The 16533-nt window shown below is 47.0% G+C and overlaps 6 protein-coding genes across 7 annotated transcripts; 4 read left to right on the top strand and 2 right to left on the bottom strand.

Moving 5' to 3' along the window:
• The first annotated feature begins 236 nt into the window (after window positions 1–236).
• LOC117137857 (solute carrier organic anion transporter family member 74D) lies at window positions 237–3963 on the top strand. Its single transcript, XM_033299570.1, has 6 exons — window positions 237–978; window positions 1104–1333; window positions 1402–1734; window positions 2243–3105; window positions 3166–3617; window positions 3672–3963. Exons 1-6 carry the CDS (start codon window positions 662–664, stop codon window positions 3844–3846), a joined length of 2370 nt encoding a protein of 789 aa, XP_033155461.1. The 5' UTR covers window positions 237–661; the 3' UTR covers window positions 3847–3963.
• A 188-nt stretch (window positions 3964–4151) lies between these two features.
• Window positions 4152–6466, top strand: LOC117138129 (solute carrier organic anion transporter family member 74D). Its single transcript, XM_033299994.1, has 5 exons — window positions 4152–4318; window positions 4372–4601; window positions 4661–4981; window positions 5040–6207; window positions 6264–6466. Exons 1-5 carry the CDS (start codon window positions 4179–4181, stop codon window positions 6445–6447), a joined length of 2043 nt encoding a protein of 680 aa, XP_033155885.1. The 5' UTR covers window positions 4152–4178; the 3' UTR covers window positions 6448–6466.
• A 297-nt stretch (window positions 6467–6763) lies between these two features.
• Window positions 6764–9159, top strand: LOC117136355 (solute carrier organic anion transporter family member 74D). Of its 2 annotated transcripts, none has more exons than XM_033297221.1 (6): window positions 6764–6959; window positions 7015–7244; window positions 7301–7615; window positions 7678–8519; window positions 8578–8888; window positions 8947–9159. In XM_033297221.1, exons 1-6 carry the CDS (start codon window positions 6778–6780, stop codon window positions 9122–9124), a joined length of 2058 nt encoding a protein of 685 aa, XP_033153112.1. In that variant the 5' UTR covers window positions 6764–6777; the 3' UTR covers window positions 9125–9159. The 2 variants fall into 2 exon arrangements, with proteins under 2 accessions (XP_033153112.1, XP_033153111.1); XM_033297220.1 differs by having other exon boundaries at window positions 7289–7615.
• Window positions 9160–9221: 62 nt separating this feature from the next.
• Window positions 9222–10237, top strand: LOC117136358. Its single transcript, XM_033297225.1, has 2 exons — window positions 9222–9599; window positions 9654–10237. Exons 1-2 carry the CDS (start codon window positions 9243–9245, stop codon window positions 10110–10112), a joined length of 816 nt encoding a protein of 271 aa, XP_033153116.1. The 5' UTR covers window positions 9222–9242; the 3' UTR covers window positions 10113–10237.
• A 138-nt stretch (window positions 10238–10375) lies between these two features.
• On the bottom strand, window positions 10376–14871 carry LOC117136356 (potential E3 ubiquitin-protein ligase ariadne-2). Its single transcript, XM_033297223.1, has 3 exons — window positions 14154–14871; window positions 11456–12759; window positions 10376–11395 (listed from the first exon to the last, which is right to left on the bottom strand). The coding sequence occupies exons 1-3, from the start codon at window positions 14230–14232 to the stop codon at window positions 11249–11251; spliced, it is 1530 nt and encodes a 509-aa protein (XP_033153114.1). The 5' UTR covers window positions 14233–14871; the 3' UTR covers window positions 10376–11248.
• Window positions 14872–14942: 71 nt separating this feature from the next.
• On the bottom strand, window positions 14943–16300 carry LOC117136357 (glycerol-3-phosphate phosphatase). Its single transcript, XM_033297224.1, has 2 exons — window positions 15510–16300; window positions 14943–15455 (listed from the first exon to the last, which is right to left on the bottom strand). The coding sequence occupies exons 1-2, from the start codon at window positions 16250–16252 to the stop codon at window positions 15272–15274; spliced, it is 927 nt and encodes a 308-aa protein (XP_033153115.1). The 5' UTR covers window positions 16253–16300; the 3' UTR covers window positions 14943–15271.
• Window positions 16301–16533: the final 233 nt, after the last annotated feature.

Here is a 16533-nt window from a genome sequence, read left to right as displayed (position 1 = left end):
AAAGTCTCAGGCAATGACTCTGCTGAGATTTACGTGCTCATCAATGTGCAAACCCACCGAAACGCTGGCGCTCTAAGATAAGTGCCATCCGCTGCACATCTTCCGTCTGGAGCCGCCTTATCACACACTTTAGCTGTCTATTTTATAATTTTAATAGCCGAACTCAGGCCAACGCAAAGAAATTGTAAATTTTGCAGGCGTCAACAGAAGCAGCATGAGCGGACCTCAACGTGCCTCGCGAACCGACCAAGATTAGCTTAATGGCCCGAGGAGAGTGATAAGCCGGGAGCGAGATAATATTTTGATAAAATATTTGCCACAAACTGTCGGAACGTCGTTATTTTGGGCCAAATCTTTCGAGAGTCTGCCGGGATCCGGCTGTCCGTCGATACAGTTAAGATCAGCGGCTGCAGAGCCACATCATGCCACTCGATCCGCTTCCATCCATGTGCCAGGTTGTCTTTTAGATCTCCGGATACCACCACGAAGCCAGCTAATTGCCCGCGAAAGATCTGGCGAAAATTAAGAAATACAATCTAAGAGACTCTGCTACCGAACTTGTGTGTGTGTGTGTGCGTGTATATGTGTGAGTTCGGTACCCAAAACCGGAAGAAACCAATGTGCCAAGTGAGATCGCAGTACGAGTCAATCCGCAACTAGTATGGTGCAGAGCGAGAATCCCAGTCTGGGAGCCGAGAGGCAGGACTTGGAGCACGGAAGGCGGGAGTCCCGGGATGATTCCGACGTCGAGTCCAGACTTCTGAACAATGGAAAGATCTACGACAAAGAAAAGGAGGCGGGCATCAATCTGGACGGTGAAGAGGCCGCACCAAAGACAGGAAAATCAAAGAAGAAGAAACAGAAATCCGAGCAGGATCGTCTCATGACCGCGGAAATTAACAAGCTGCTGGCGGAATCTCCGCTGGAGAAGAATGTTACCTGCGGCTTCTGGATATTCAAGGGAACGTTTTACCAAAGGTAAGTAGGCTCCAGTGTTAAGTTCCATTCAAGCTCGAGGAAAGTGAAAGTGACTATTAAGAACAATTTAAGAACGAAAGCATATATATTACAACATTATCCTTGATTCATTTGTAACCGTGTAGATTTGCGAATCAAACTGCTTACGTTTTACTTTACGGAATCGTGGGCTGCATCTTTTCAATGACATATGCCTACTTTAACGGCACGATCACCACAATAGAGAAGCGCTTTAAGATACCCTCGAAGAATACAGGCATTATCTCGGTGGGAAACGATATAAGTCAGACCTTGGTGTCGGCGGTTTTGGCCTACTATGCGGGAAAGGGTCATCGTCCAAGATGGATTGGTTTTGGTAAGATATATTAAAAGATACAAACGAGTCCCGGAAGTGAGGTAAATGGGCCCTTTATTACTCTTCAGGTCTTCTTACCATCGTCTTTTTCTGCATTCTGACCACCGCACCGCACTTTCTCTACGGTCCCGGCGAGGATGCACTTGCTCTGACCTCGGAGTTCGGCGGGATGCCCGATGAAAATGCCACAATGGAGGCCATTGAGGAGCAGCGATCCAAGACCCTCTGCCGCTTGAATGGAGGAGGAGCGGAGTGCGAGGTTGGCGAAGGAAACTTTGCCCCCCAACTCCTGCTCTTCGTGGCACAGTTCATATCTGGAATTGGAGGATCCCTGTACTACACCTTGGGAGTGTCCTACATGGACGATAATACTAAAAAGTCCAAGACTCCGGCTCTGTTGAGTGAGTAGCGCTAAATCAATATTAACCAACCGGAATAGGAACTTACAAAACAATTATAGAACAGGCGGCTAATCCCCTATATCTAAACGGTTTTCGCCTTTTAGTGTTTACTGTGATAACTTATAGTTTTCCTAATCATCCGGGAATTGCCGAATCATGAAGGCTGACTCCGGTTCTTATGCATTGTGAGGTATAATAAAAGGTATCGAGGGAATATTCAAAAACGATGCATTGTTAGATACTTATATACATATGCACCTCCTCTCTTAAACATTATTATCACTTAGGCTTTTTTACTTCAATAGAGGTCTATGTTTAACATCAGATAATAGTATAATCTGTTTACAGGCTTCGAAAAAATATTTTATTAGCGCCAGACAAACTAATGATGTATTTTTAACCTCAAAGATACGCTTATCTCAAAGAAGATGGCCATAATTCAATCACACATGAAAACGACTTCAGTAGAAGCTTTGAAAATTGCAATATTCTTTGCATATATTTTAAGGTCTTTCGTACTTCCTGCGCATGTTGGGTCCTGCCATTGGATACGCCCTGGCATCCTTCTGCCTGCGCCTGTACATCGCACCACAGATGCATCCGGTGATCAACAACAAGGATCCCCGCTGGCTGGGTGCCTGGTGGTTGGGCTGGCTGGTGATGGGCGGCCTACTCTCCTGCTCCGGGGTTTTCCTCTCCATGTTTCCCAAAGAATTGCCCAGAGCTGTGGCCCGCCGGAAGGTGGAGGAGAATCGACGCCGCGAAAAGGAGCGACTGTCGGTGAAGAGTACGGAGAAGGAACGCCTCACTGCGGAACTGGATCAGAAGACTACTGCGGAAGCGAAGGCCTCTTTCCAGGACATGCTGAAAACCTTCCGCCGCCTGATCACCAACAAGACCTACATGTGCAATACACTCTCGAGCATTTTCTACCTAGTGGGCTATACGCCGTACTGGATATTCACACCCAAGTACATCGAGGTTCAGTATCGCCAGTCGGCGGCCACTTCATCCATGGTCACCGGCACAGTGGCCCTGGCCTTCTCCGCCGTGGGAGTGCTGCTCTCCGGTTTTATCATCTCCCGCTATAAGCCGAGGGCTCGCTATATGGCCGCTTGGAACGTGATCGTGGGCTTCCTCACTGTGGCCGGAATCCTGGCCTACGCCTTCATCGGCTGTCCGGGAAATGAGAGTTCCGTTATCGTCAATATTCACGACAGCTCCTTGGCTGGCAACACCACCACCTGCAATTCGGCCTGCTCCTGCGACTACGTCCGCTATTCCCCGGTCTGCGGGGAGAACAACATGACCTACATCTCCGCCTGCCACGCCGGGTGCAAAAAGTTGCTCGTCAACTCCGAAGGAAAAAAGGTAAGTAATTACTTTGCTTAGCAAATTTTAGAAAAATTGAGCAGGCAATTTCTTTGGCAGATCTTCTACGATTGCTCCTGCATTCCTAGCGATGAAACTGGTAATTCCACGAGCCAATTTAAGCGCCTAACCAGCTTTGATTTGAGTAACGATGAGCTTAGCCAGAATACCTCGGTTCATAGCCAGTTGGAGGCTCTAGCGAATGGACAGGCGATGCCCGGGGCATGTCCCGTAAATTGTTGGACACAATTCGTGGCCTTCTTGGCCGTGATGTGTTGCCTGAAGTTCGTGGGAGCCAGCGGCAGGGCCTCCAACTTCCTGGTCTCCGTGCGCTGTGTGCCGGAAAAGGACAAGACGGCGGCCATGGGATTCGGAATGACACTGTGCTCGATGCTGGCCTTTATTCCTAGTCCTATATTCTTCGGCTGGGTCTTCGACAGGGTCTGTTTGGTGTGGGGCAAGACTTGCACAAACAAGGGAAACTGCTGGCTTTACGATCCGCTTTCCATGAGGTGAGCTTTAATATATATTGCTTTAATATTTATATATAAAACTTCTATCTGTAGGTACACTCTGAACTTCACCGCAGCTGTCTTTATTGCCATTGGGGCCATTTTCGATCTGGGGGTCTGGTACTACGCCAAGGATCTGAAAATCTTCGACGAGGACGTCAAGGAGGTGGAGATGAAGATCGTCCAGCACGAGGAGGAGGCCAACAACGAGAAGAATACAGAGATTTAGTCCTAAGTTATTACTAAGTGCTGTGTGAGTGAGAGTCTTGGTGCCTTGATTTGTCAATATCCATGTGTGATTTCCAACGTAGAGTCCAGTACCATAATAAACGGTATTGCAACAGTAGAGCTCTGTGTACTCATATGGTAATTGCTGACAATTAACGACCAGATCCCGATTAGTAAGATAAAGCTCAGACGGACTTAGCTATAAACATGAAGGCCGCCATCCGCTATCTAGAAGCTTATTTTGTTTACCCCCAGAGGCAAGTTGATTGTATGCAGCTTGCGGCTGAGTTTGGGATTCAGTCTTTGGCAGTAGTTCGACTGTGGACGACCAACATGGCCAGTGAAGAGATCGAAGCCTCCAGGTTTTTGAAGGATAAAGAAGCCGCCATAAGTGTATCTGATGATGAGAAGAGACTGAATTCTTCGGATACCACATGTGGTTTCTCAATTTTCAGGGGCCCCGCCTTACAAAGGTATATCATTCAGCGCTCTTTCCAGTTTTTTGTAATACCGCCTAGATCTTTAGATTTGCGACTGCTCACATGTTCGTGATTGTGTACGGGATAGCTAGTTGCTTTCTGGCCATGTCCTTTACCTATTTCACTGGAACCATCACGACGATGGAGAAGCGCTTTAATATACCCACCAAGATATCGGGTCTCATTACGGTGGGCAATGATATAAGCACTGTCTTCACGTCCGCCTTTCTGAGTTACTACGCTAGTCGAGGACATCGTCCTCGCTGGGTTGCATTGGGTAACACACCTGAAATCGCCTAATCTACTTCAGATAGCCAATCCCTTGCACTGTTTTAGGCCTCATCATTATTGCCATTTTCTGCCTGCTGATGTTGACCCCTCACTTTTTCTACGGACCCGGCGAAGAAGCTCTGCGACTGACAGAAGAATACGGAATGTCCGAATCCTTTGATGCTTCTCTAAATATCACCGAAAATAACGACTCACTGTGCCATGAAAAAAACTCGAATTGTGTAGAAGGAGCTGGGGACTACACGCCCATAGTGCTGTTCTTCATTGCCCAGATAATAGGTGGAATCGGATGTTCCCTCTTTTATGCGCCAGGTCTCTCCTACATGGATGATAACTCGGCGAGTTCCAAGACACCAGCTATGCTAAGTATGGGATGGGTATGGGGATCTTTATTTCATTCTCACTTCCATTGTATATTGTAAAGGCTGGAGCTCCTTTCTGCGTATGCTGGGTCCTGCTATGGGCTTCTCCATGGTATCCTTGTGCCTCCGGCTGTATATCGATCCCTTCAAGAAGCCTCTGATTACCACAAACGATCCGCGCTGGATGGGCGCTTGGTGGATAGGTTGGATTCTCCTCGCATTCATCCTGATTATCTCAGCAGTGTTCGTGGGCATGTTCCCCAAAGAAATGCCAAGGGCCAAGGCCAGACGCTTGAAAGCAGATGGCGAGGAGGATATTCCGCTGGCGGAGCGCTCCTTTCAGGACATGCTGGACTCGCTGAAGCGACTGACCTCAAACAAGGTGTATGTCTATAACATGCTGGCCTCGATTCTGTACTTCTTTGGCTACATGCCGTACTGGATATTCACGCCGAAATACATTGAGATCCAGTACAGGCAATCGGCATCAACTTCCACATTGGCCACAGGAACCTGGGCGTTGGGATTCTCGGCCGCAGGAATTTTGATCTCTGGATATGTGATCTCCAAGTATAAACCAAGTGCCCGGGCAATGGCGGCCTGGAACTTCGTGGTGGATTACTTGACAGTAGCCGGAATGCTGTGTTATGTACTGGTGGGCTGCGACGAGAGTGATCGGGCCAATTCCCTGTCCATCGTGCCCACCGATGACAGCTGCAGTGCCTCATGTGACTGCGAGTATGTGTACTACGCTCCGGTTTGCAGTCCGGAAAATATTACCTTCATATCTGCCTGCCACGCGGGATGCACCGATAAGGCCATAAATGAGCTGGGAAAGACTATATACACAGGTTGTCGTTGCATGGGCAACCTTTCAAGCATAATCTCACTGTCCAATGTGACGTCTCTAGCATCCCAGTCCCAGATCGCCATGGATGGAGCCTGTCCGGTGGACTGCGGCAAACAGTTCCTTATTTTCCTGGCCGTCATGTGCTTCCTAAAGTTCGTGGGCGCCACTGGTAGATCGAGTAATCTGCTATTAGCCCTGAGATGTGTTCCCTCGAGGGACAAGACCTTCTCCTTGGGCTTTAGCAGCATGGTGTACGCCGTGCTGACCTTTATTCCTAGTCCGATTGTGTTTGGTTGGATGCTAGACAGCTATTGCCTTGTATGGGGAAAGACCTGCAGCTCCAAGGGCAACTGCTGGATATACGACACGAAGTCTCTGAGGTGAGTGGATCCCTAATGGATGAATGCAAAACAAGTTAAAGCCTTCTTTCCTTCAGATACACCATGAACCTCGTGTGCGCCTCTCTGATTTTCCTGGGCAGCTTCTGGAACATTGGGGTCTGGTATCATGCGAAGGACATGAAAGTCTTCGATGAAGACGAAGAAACGGTGCGGGCCAAGCAGATTGAAGAAATGGAGCTGAAGGAAAAGCCAACTTACGTTGTTACTAAAAAGAAATAAAAGCTTTCATAAAAATGTATTTTTATTTTTATCTATGTACAAATGTACGTGGTACGTGGCCCACAGGTGGTGAAAAGTTTGAGCGAAATTTCGAACGTTTCCGAAGTAGATACGAGAGAGTGATAAGGAATCCCGTCAATTAAAAGTTCTTAAAGTTTATTTTCCATGTGTGGTATATAAATGTCGCTCGTCTGATCCCCACTGTCTAATCTGACAGACTTGATAAGATCTAAGGCTGTTTACCCATGCGATGCAGTTGGGTATATTGTTGAGCGATTTGATTAAGAGCGAGTCAGTGTGTTCGAGTTGTTCGGCGGTAAAAGTTGAGACATGACAGAGGAGCGAGGAAAGGAAGACTTGGAGAAGAGTGAAACTTTGCCCTTTATTGAAAAGCCATTTGCAATATCGGATAAGGAAAGTAAATCTGCTCCTGAGAATGAAACGGACGGAGAAGATGGCGGAAGAGACACTTACTGTGGCTTCTGGATATTCAAGGGCCCCTCCATGCAGAGGTAAAATCTGAGGTACTCTGCAACTACCTTCATGCTTAGGAATCACTCTCTCCAGATTTGCCACTGAGCAGATGTACGTTATTCTATATGGACTAGCTGGCTGTGTAATGACAATGACCTTTTCGTACTTTAATGGGACTATAACGACCTTGGAGAAGCGCTATAAGATACCAACAAAGGTATCCGGAATTATCTCAGTTGGTAACGATATCAGTACCATGCTAACGGCCGCCATCCTGGGTTATTATGCCGGCCATGGGCATCGACCTCGCTGGATGGGAATAGGTGAGTCGAGATCTGGGTCACGTGATTCCCAATGCATATAATAGTGTCCCATTTAGGGTTGCTTACCATCGTGGCCTTTTGCCTGCTTACAAGCTCCCTGCATTTCATTTATGGAGCTGGCGAAGATGCCCTCAAGCTAACCCGAGAATTCGGACAGGTTAACGAAACCATGGCCAAGCAGGAGCGGGATAAGAAGTTGTGCCAACCAACTGGAGGAGGATGTGTGCAGGAGGAGGTTGGTCTGTGGGTGCCCCAAGTCTTTCTCTTTGCGGCTCAACTAATCTCGGGAGTGGGTCAGGCTCTGTTCTATACCCTGGGCATAGCCTACATGGACGACAATACCAGCAAGGCCAAGACACCTGCCATGCTGAGTAAGTGAAGCACTGTACAAGTATGAATTTCTTGAGGTATCCAAGCATTGTCACTTCACCAGGCATGTCTACCTTCCTGAGGATGCTGGGTCCAGCCATTGGTTACTCCCTAGCTGCCGTCTGCCTGCGCCTATACATTGAGCCCACCTTGGAGCCACTGATTGGGCAGGAGGATCCACGCTGGTTGGGCGCCTGGTGGCTGGGCTGGCTGGTTCTGGCTGCAATTACCTTGGTCTCCGCCATTCTGCTGTTTATGTTCCCCAAGCAGCTGCCCAGTGCCAGGAAGAGACGCCTTCAACAGAAACAGGATGAAAGGAAGCAGTCACTGCCACTGAATGAGCGATCATTTGCCGACATGATGAAGACAGTCAAGAAACTCTCGAAAAACAAGGTGTATATCTACAACACAATGGCATCCATACTCTACTTCTTTGGATACATGGTCTACTGGATATTTACTCCCAAGTACATCGAAACCCAGTATAGACAATCAGCGGCCATGGCAACCATGGCAACGGGAACAGTTGCTTTGGGATTCTCTGCCGCAGGAATCCTCATCTCGGGATACGTGATCTCCAAGTACAAGCCTAGTGCCAGGGCAATGGCTGCCTGGAACGCCATTGTGGACTTTGTGACGGTGGCAGGAATCCTGTGCTATGTGGCGATCGGATGTGAGGGTAGCGACAGGTTGAATACCCTAACCACCCTGTCCGCCGGGAACAGCTGCAGTGCGTCCTGTCACTGCGACTACGTGCACTATGCTCCCGTTTGCAGTGCGGACAACATCACCTTTATCTCCGCCTGCCATGCGGGATGTTCCGAAAGGACGAAGGATGCATTGGGAAGGACCATTTACACAGGTTGCCAGTGCCTGCGCTCTTCAAGTTTGAACTCTGAACCAGAGGTGGGAGACTCTAACCATTGGATATTCCTTTTAAATACATATGATTCCTTACTTTCAGTCCCAATTTGCTGTGGACGGAACCTGTCCAGTCGACTGCTTCAATGAGTTCCTTATCTTTCTGGGTGTAATGTGCTTTCTTAAACTCGTGGGCGCATCTAGTAAATCGACGAACCTGCTCCTCGCCCTGCGCTGCATGCCTCCAGATGAGAAGACCTTCGCCCTGGGATTGGGTTCCATGGCGGCTTCTCTGCTGGGCTTCATTCCCAGTCCGATTTTCTTCGGCTGGCTGATAGACAACTACTGTTTGGTGTGGGGCAAGACCTGCTCCAACAAGGGAAACTGTTGGCTCTATGACACAAAATCAATGAGGTGCGTCAGCATATAGACTCTAATCTAAAAATTCTTATTAATCCAATTTTCTTTTCAGATATGCTTTAAATCTTTCGGCTGCATTTTTCATATTTTTGGGCGGTTTCTTGAATATTGCAGTGTGGTATCACGCAAAGAATCTCAAAATTTTTGATGAAGAGGAGTCACCCAAAGACAGTTTAAAAAACAAGGAGGTTGAAATGAAAACAATCGATTCAAACCCCGAGGAGAATTAATATGAAATTATTTGTTAAGCAAAATAAACGAGCTTAGAGTAAAGCTTCAATTTATCAGATTGTTCCATGTCATTCCCAAATTACTCGTTTTCCGGCTAAACAAAACGTGGCCTTCAAAATGTCCGTTCCGGAGAACAGTTGTAGGCGGTTGATACAAAAAAATTGGGTTGACGGTCCATGCAGGAAGTGCTTCGAATCCACCTGCGGGCCATGCGTCGACTACAAGGTATCAATGCCGGCAGCAGACGTGGCTGATCCCCAAGCGGATGTTGTTAAGGCGGTCATTGAACCAGATGGACCTGTGCGTCAGGAGATCAACATCCGGGCGGAGTGCAGCAAGGGACGTCCGCTCCTCGAATCCGACAAGGACAAGCTGCGATGCTGCACCATGTGCGTGGCCCAGGAGCAGAACCTGCACCCTAATCTTTGCTCGGCGCAATGCCGACCACTCAAAACCTATTTGCACCTGAATGAGGTCTGTGGAAATTAAAGCATAAAAAATTCCTTACTTAAATCCTTCTTCCCACAGTGGACCAAGCGACCACTTCCCAAGCCCACATACAAACATTCTGTTATCCTGGACAATAACACCATAGTAGGTCGGTGCTTCCCGATGAAATTCCAGCTGAGACGCTTCAAAAGGAATTGCCTGGACTGCGGAAATGAACTCTACTACCGGTATCCCATCACAAACAACAGCGACCTGCTGCTGATCAAGAACTGCTGCGAAGTGGAGGTCTACCCCGCCAAGAAAGTGGAAAATATGAACAACGTGAGGGTGACCAAGATATCTGGAGTCAAGAAGTTCGCCAACAGTCTGCTGAAGGAGCACTCCGAGTGCCGGTTGTTCACCTTGGCCAGTCAACTTGAGAAGCAGAAACCACCATTGGCGCTGGACGCTAGAATAAGTCGGATGAGCCGGAAAAGCCGGAAGAGCAGGAAGAGCAGCAGAAAGAGTTCTAAGTTCGGCAAGATGGGTAAAAAATGATAGCAAAAACAACATCGAAGACTAACTAAGCACATCCTATCTGAATAACACCGAAATCAAGGAAGACAGATTTGAATATAGCTCGTACACTCACTAAAAATTAATAAACTCGGCTCAAAAACCAATCGAAATACTGAAACTTGAGTGAAAGCTTCTCCTTAAAGCACTCAATCCGAGCTTTTATATGAGCTTCTCCAAAGCTTTAAGCACAAGACCCCATTCACAAGCTTGCGGCCCTCAGTCGAAAAGTAAGTTGAATAGTGTAGTTGTATATCTAGTGTAAATTTAATTCAAATTCAGTCGCATAAGCATACATACATAGCATAATCCTAGAATATAATTTATGATTCAGCTTACAAAGTTAATCGAGAATCGAGTGAGAATCAAAAGGAACGGGATCGGGGACGGGGAGTATCTATCTTCGTTCTTACTTAAGACTTTTGCGTTCGATTGATGTGCTGCGGTTGGTTACGAGATACAGATTGCGAATACTTGATGCTGTTCACGCGGGGCTAATACAAGGTTTAAAACTTAGGATCTAACCGATGAGCCGATCTGCTTAGGCGGTCTTTGATCAATAATTGCTTGACTTGCGGCGCTATACATTTAGAATTGTTACTGTTTCTGCATTTCATCGGGTCGTTTGGGCTAGTTTTTGGAAAACTGTTGGAACACTTGGCCACTGAAATGCGTCTGGTTTGTCAGTTAGTCAGTTGCTAGATTTAAAGTTAGTTTTATAGTTATGGTATAGCTACCGGTATCGCTATCGCTAGGGCTTTAGCTATAGCTACTGTATATCGTTAACGTTCTGCGCAAGGCGTTGTATTGCAGTTACACCGATCATTTTGAGTGATTTCGAATGTCACAACTATAGTAATTATACTTCGAGTAGTCGACTACACTCTATGCTACGTTCTCTAGTCTATATGCACTTGATTATTAGTTTAATTTAAAAATTAGCTACACGTCGTTGGGCCTACTGCTAGATGGATACATGTAAATATGTGTATAATTTAATTTAAATAAGCGTCTCTATACTGTCGCGTCACGTCGACCTGTCAGCAGTCAATCAAAGAGTTTTTGTGCTAAACAAGACAGGCTGTCCGTTCTGGTGGCCCTGGAAGCTCGACGGTTGCCTATGCGTCCACTGGGAAGAAGTCTTTCAGTAGCGTGGTGCGCCGCTTTTCAGCGATGTCCATTTGATTCTCGAGATCACCCAGGTCCGTTGTCTCTGCGCGCTCTATCTTCCACGACAGGTTCTCGATTTCGGCCTCCAGTTGTGCCTGCAAGGAATTAATACATTATTGGTCAACCAATTGAAGAATAGCCGTGCTGCGACTCACCTGCTGGTACTCGAAGAGATTCTTTCGCGAACCGGCCTCCATGTAGTAGGCGTACGGATAGGTGTACTGCAGCGTGTATCGACACTTGGCCAGCAGTGCCGCTGCGTTGAAGAGGTATTGCCAGTCGATCCAGGTGCCGCTGCCGTTCATCACCTTCGAGTTGATCCGCTGGCGCAGCCGGTCGATCGTCTGCTGCTCGAGTTTCAGGGACTTGGAGTGGTTCTCCCAGCGCTCGTAGTAGTGCAGGTACTTCTTTAGCGCCTCGCGCGCCTGCACGTGCACCGACTCGTTGGCAATGTTGGGGTTGTCCTTGTAGCGAGAGCACTCGTAGTACTCGGAGCCGTGCGTCTTCCAGTCGCCCAGGCACATCCAGCAGAAGTCGTGCTTGCAGTTGAAGCACTGCATGTGGTTACAGCCGCCGTTCTTCTCGATGCAGATGTGACACTTGGGGCAGTCTTTGGTGTGGGCGCTGATGTAGTTTGCCGTTTCGCTGTCGTCGGCGCACTTGGTCAGCCACTTCTTGATCACCTGGCAGTCGGTGGGCGCGTGGTAGTCCATGCCGCACCGGAAGCAGAAGCCCGTGTGGCAAGCCTTGCAAATGGCACGTTTGGCGGAGATCTCCGATGATTGCACAATTATCTGGCAGTTGGGCCCGGGGCAGAAGCGCAGTTCCGGGTGTGACTTGACGTAGTCCTTAAACGCAAACTGCTGGTACTTGTCCCGCATCACGGGTCGTGTGACCAGCGTCAGCACCAAGTCCTCGGGTACTCTTACATTACACATCTGAGCCATGCAGCCGATCTGCGTGGAGATTCCCTGGAAGATCTGCGTCTCGAAGTATATGGTCCAGCAGTCCTTGCAAAACGAGTGCCCACACGCCAGGCTGTAGAACTTGTCGCCCAGCTGCGAGCTGGCACAAACGGGACACATCTGGCTGCGGTACTGTGGTGTCGCCGATGCCGTCGTCTTGTACCCGCTGCTCCCCAGTCGCAGCAGTTGGGCACTGGCCGCCGCTGCACTCGTCGAAGCCGTATCCGTCACTGCCACCGATGGCGGCTTGATTCGCGCCGTCACCAGCAGCGCATTGGCGTCCTGGCGGTACTTTTCAACGACGGCCACATTGTTCCACTGGTGCTCCAGCAGCAGCACCTTGGCCAGCGAGGGTGTGATCTGCAGGATGGTGTTCAGCTTCTCCACGCGCTCGTTCAGCAGCTTCTCTATGTCCTCGACGGTTAGGCACTCGTACTCAAAGTACTCCGGGTCGGCCCGCTTCGGATCCAGGCGCTCTACATCGCAGTCCTCGCCTGAAGAAGAAAAGGATATTAGTATTATAAAATAATTGAACTTTATAACTTTTATAAAGCATAAACCTATTATGCTTTGATAGGATAGTTTCCTCTTTTGGTTATTTAAGCTAACTGATTGTATTTTAAACCAAAATCAGACTTTGCTTACTGAAAGACGGCAAGGGTGGATTTCAAACGAACCTTGAACGTTGCAGTTATATACAATAGGGCACTTTTAATCCCTTATTGTACAAAACTGGTTCCAGAGTTACAGAGGTTGAGTTTTTGTAAGTTGAGTAATGGCTGACTTACGATGATCGGTTGAAACCGACGAAACATTATTACTTTGGAAATAGCTAGTATGTTAATCTGACATTTACGGATCAAAAGGGATTACAGTGCATGCAGCTGGTAATCATGTTTGCATTTTGTTAGTCACATTGGCTAATTCGAGAAAACAACCGCACGACAAGGCTGCCATAGAAGTGCTCGACGTTACGATGTTACCGATATGAGGTATCCGATTGAAGGTTGAGTTAGGGGGCGTCTTGGCCAGGTCGGAACAATAAGGGACAGGTCAAGAAGCGGAGACCGAGTTGACGGAACAGCGGCACACAACAGAATGCAACTGCGTACTTGAGCACGCACCTGAGCTGGTGTGTGTGGTGTGTGTGCTCGTGTGTGCTTGTGTGGGTTGTGGAGCTACGAAGAGCGTGAGCAGAGTGGCGGGCAATAATGAAGCCAGCCACAAAACACAAGCCTCGCAATCAGTCCCAACTCGCAACTACCAATTGTACTTGCCCATGCACTGAGAGAAATCCAGTCTTTAGTAATATTATTGTGTTATTTTGCTCCTTTTGAGTCAATATTGATTTCCATTTCCACATAGCCCTATAGCATTAAAATAATATACAATGCTGATCAGAAAATTTTCTAAAAAAAATTGAAATAGAAAATCATCATTATAATTGCTATGGGAAATGTACCAAACCTAATTATTTAGTTTGGCCTAGATTTGACAGTTTAAACTAAAGATTGATCCTATTACAGAGTGCCATTTTCAAAACAGCTACACTTTTTCTCGCGGTGCAGCTACGTGCGTGTGTTTGTTTCAAGTTCAATTCCATAATTTAAGCTTCATGGTCAGCGAAGAAGGGTGGAGATCGAATGGGGGGCGTGGGGCTTGGTCATGGAACCCAAGGCGAATGTCAAGTGCTGAATGCAAATTCCCTGGTCTTGCGGGCCTCCTTCCAAAAAGGTGAATAACCAAACCGAGACCTCGACATGTGTGTGTGTGTGTTTGTACTTCCTCACAGATACACTTGTACCCCTAATTTGGCCTCAGTTAAATCGATGGCCGATTGTTGTCAGGGGGAAGTGCCCCTCTAGATCAGGTACTAGTTTCCACTCACCTGTGTTGTAGTAGTCGTAGTCGTCGTCGTACTCCCCGTCGTTGTCCGATTCCATATCCATTTCGATGTCCGAGTCCATTCCGGCGGATTGGCGCTTAAGATTTGGGCCTCCGATTCGGGATGTTAGGATGTTTCGAGTTTCTGGCGAGGACACTCTCTGCGTGCGTGTGTGTGTGTGTGTGCCTGTGATTGCGTATGAGTGTGAGTGCGGGGTGTCTTCTCTCTTGCTCTTTTGTAACAGTTGTTGTAAGGGCGCTGGTGGTTGCTGTTGTTGTTTTCGCAGGAGGTGGATGAAGGACCCAGGGAGCGGGAGGGGCGGTGGATGCGGATAATGGAAAGTGGCCGATTTAGCGCGATGCAGTACCACCGATTCTGGTTAGGGTGATGAACTTTGCGGGGTGGCTATTCTACGGCGGGGGGCGGTCCCTTGTTTTATTTTCGTTTATCCACATGCATGTGTACACACACACGAGCGCACTCTCGCTCTCACGCACACACACTCGCACAGCCGTTGCACTCAGCTCAAGGTGTTTTTTTTATTTCGCCTGCAGTTTATTTTCATTTTTCGCTATTTATAGAAAAATCTTATGCGCCACTGACAATGCACTAGATGCACTGACTTTTTGCGTTTTTAAACGAGCACAGCTTTTGCAGAGAACATTTTGTTCTTTGTCTTGTCCGAACCTATCGGGGCCTATCGTTCTTCGATAGTTCGATATCTTATCACTCTTCTTCTTTCAGTGCGACCACGAAGAAATCAAATCAAATACCAAAAATATACCAACAACATGTATTTTTTTTTATTGCACTAATTCAACACTTTTCTTCGAGATTATGGAAGCAAACATTTTAGTTTCTAAAGAAAATTGGCAATTTGCTTTACTATTTTAGATTACAAATTTTAAAACTAAAATATTACAAACATACCGGTAGCACTGACTCGCGACTTGTGCTAAAAGATAAAATACCGAAATAATTTAGCACAGAGTGATGATAAACAAAACAGCTGTTCAGCTTTGTGGCGCCTTAGTTTGAATTTTGAAGATGATCTAAGATACTTTTTGGTCAACTGGGTATGTTTTTTGGATATGGAAATCCCTTTTCTTGACAGACTTCACCTAAATGCATAAATATTCCCCAAAAGGAGCAAGGCTGGGGAGAAAAGCATCTGGAACGAGTTTCATTTTCTTCTCATCTCCCTCTTTTTTAATTTTCTCGGCTTTTTCGATCGCTCCGTTATCGCAGCCGACCAATAAGGATTGGAAATTACATATACTAGCAAATAAAATGTCTGATTTAAGCCTAAAGGAAAAAGAATAAAGTATGATCCTTTATAAAACTAATCATTGAACTTACGAATTTCCAATGACAAGCGTCTTTTCGGGCTTTATTTCGCCAGACTTCATCAACTTGCCTAAAATCCGCTGATTCGGCTTGCCCAAAACGGTAGGCTTGCGTTGTACAATTATCTCGATGGCAGAGGCCAGAGATCCGGCATCTGGGATCCTCTTTTTCCCAAATGGCTGGAATCCATCAATGCAAGTGGTAAGGAACAAGACTTTGGGATTTTGAAGATAGTTGCAGGCCACAAGCAACTCGTTCGCTATCATGTTGTCGTCTCTGGCCACCAACACAGCTCCCACATCCGGATCAAGAACTAAGCTCCTGACGAAGTCGATTTTTTTCTGGTCATTTGGTTGTAGATCGTTCACTACGGAACAGAATCCGGCCTCTTTCAGGTCTTTGCGGATACCGTCACCACCCAAAACGATGACTTTCTTCTTAAACTTCCGGTCGCTAAGGTAACTCGCAATGGCACCCGACGAGCTGAAGATGTCCTGCTCCTTGACATTGAAGCCCAGGCACTTGGCCTTCTGGAACAGATCCTTTTTTGTTAGGCAGCACTCGTTAGTGGCTATGAGACATCGCTTTCCCTTTGAAATTATGGCATTGAACGCCTCTACGGAGCCCTCAATGGGGGTATTCTCCTGCCACAACACACCATCCGTGCTGCATATAATGGTGTCGATCCCGGCCAGCCACTCGACCACCTTCGCCTTCGGCAGCTTGTCCAGATGGCTTAGACTGCGCCTTAACATTATACAATTTAGATTTAATTTAGAATGCGAAATATAAAAATGTTTAGTCCTTTATGACATTATTTTCAAAGATTGAAAATTTTAAAAGTTTATTTGCCAAAAGTAAACTGATACTATTTAAAAATGTTTTCTTCATAATAAAATCTTCGGCCACGAGATGCTGTCGAAAATACCACCCAGAGTGAAAGCGCAAAAATGCTGTGATAAGTAAGTTACACGTTCTCCTAAGATTAGGATCATAATACTCTCAAAGATCTTTATAACCCCAAACGTGACTGAAA

Source organism: Drosophila mauritiana, chromosome 2R (assembly GCF_004382145.1).
Source record: "Drosophila mauritiana strain mau12 chromosome 2R, ASM438214v1, whole genome shotgun sequence".
NCBI classification, from domain to species: domain Eukaryota; kingdom Metazoa; phylum Arthropoda; class Insecta; order Diptera; family Drosophilidae; genus Drosophila; species Drosophila mauritiana.
The sequence above is the reverse complement of the archived record's forward strand: the minus strand, read 5'-3'. Positions and strand labels throughout refer to the sequence as shown.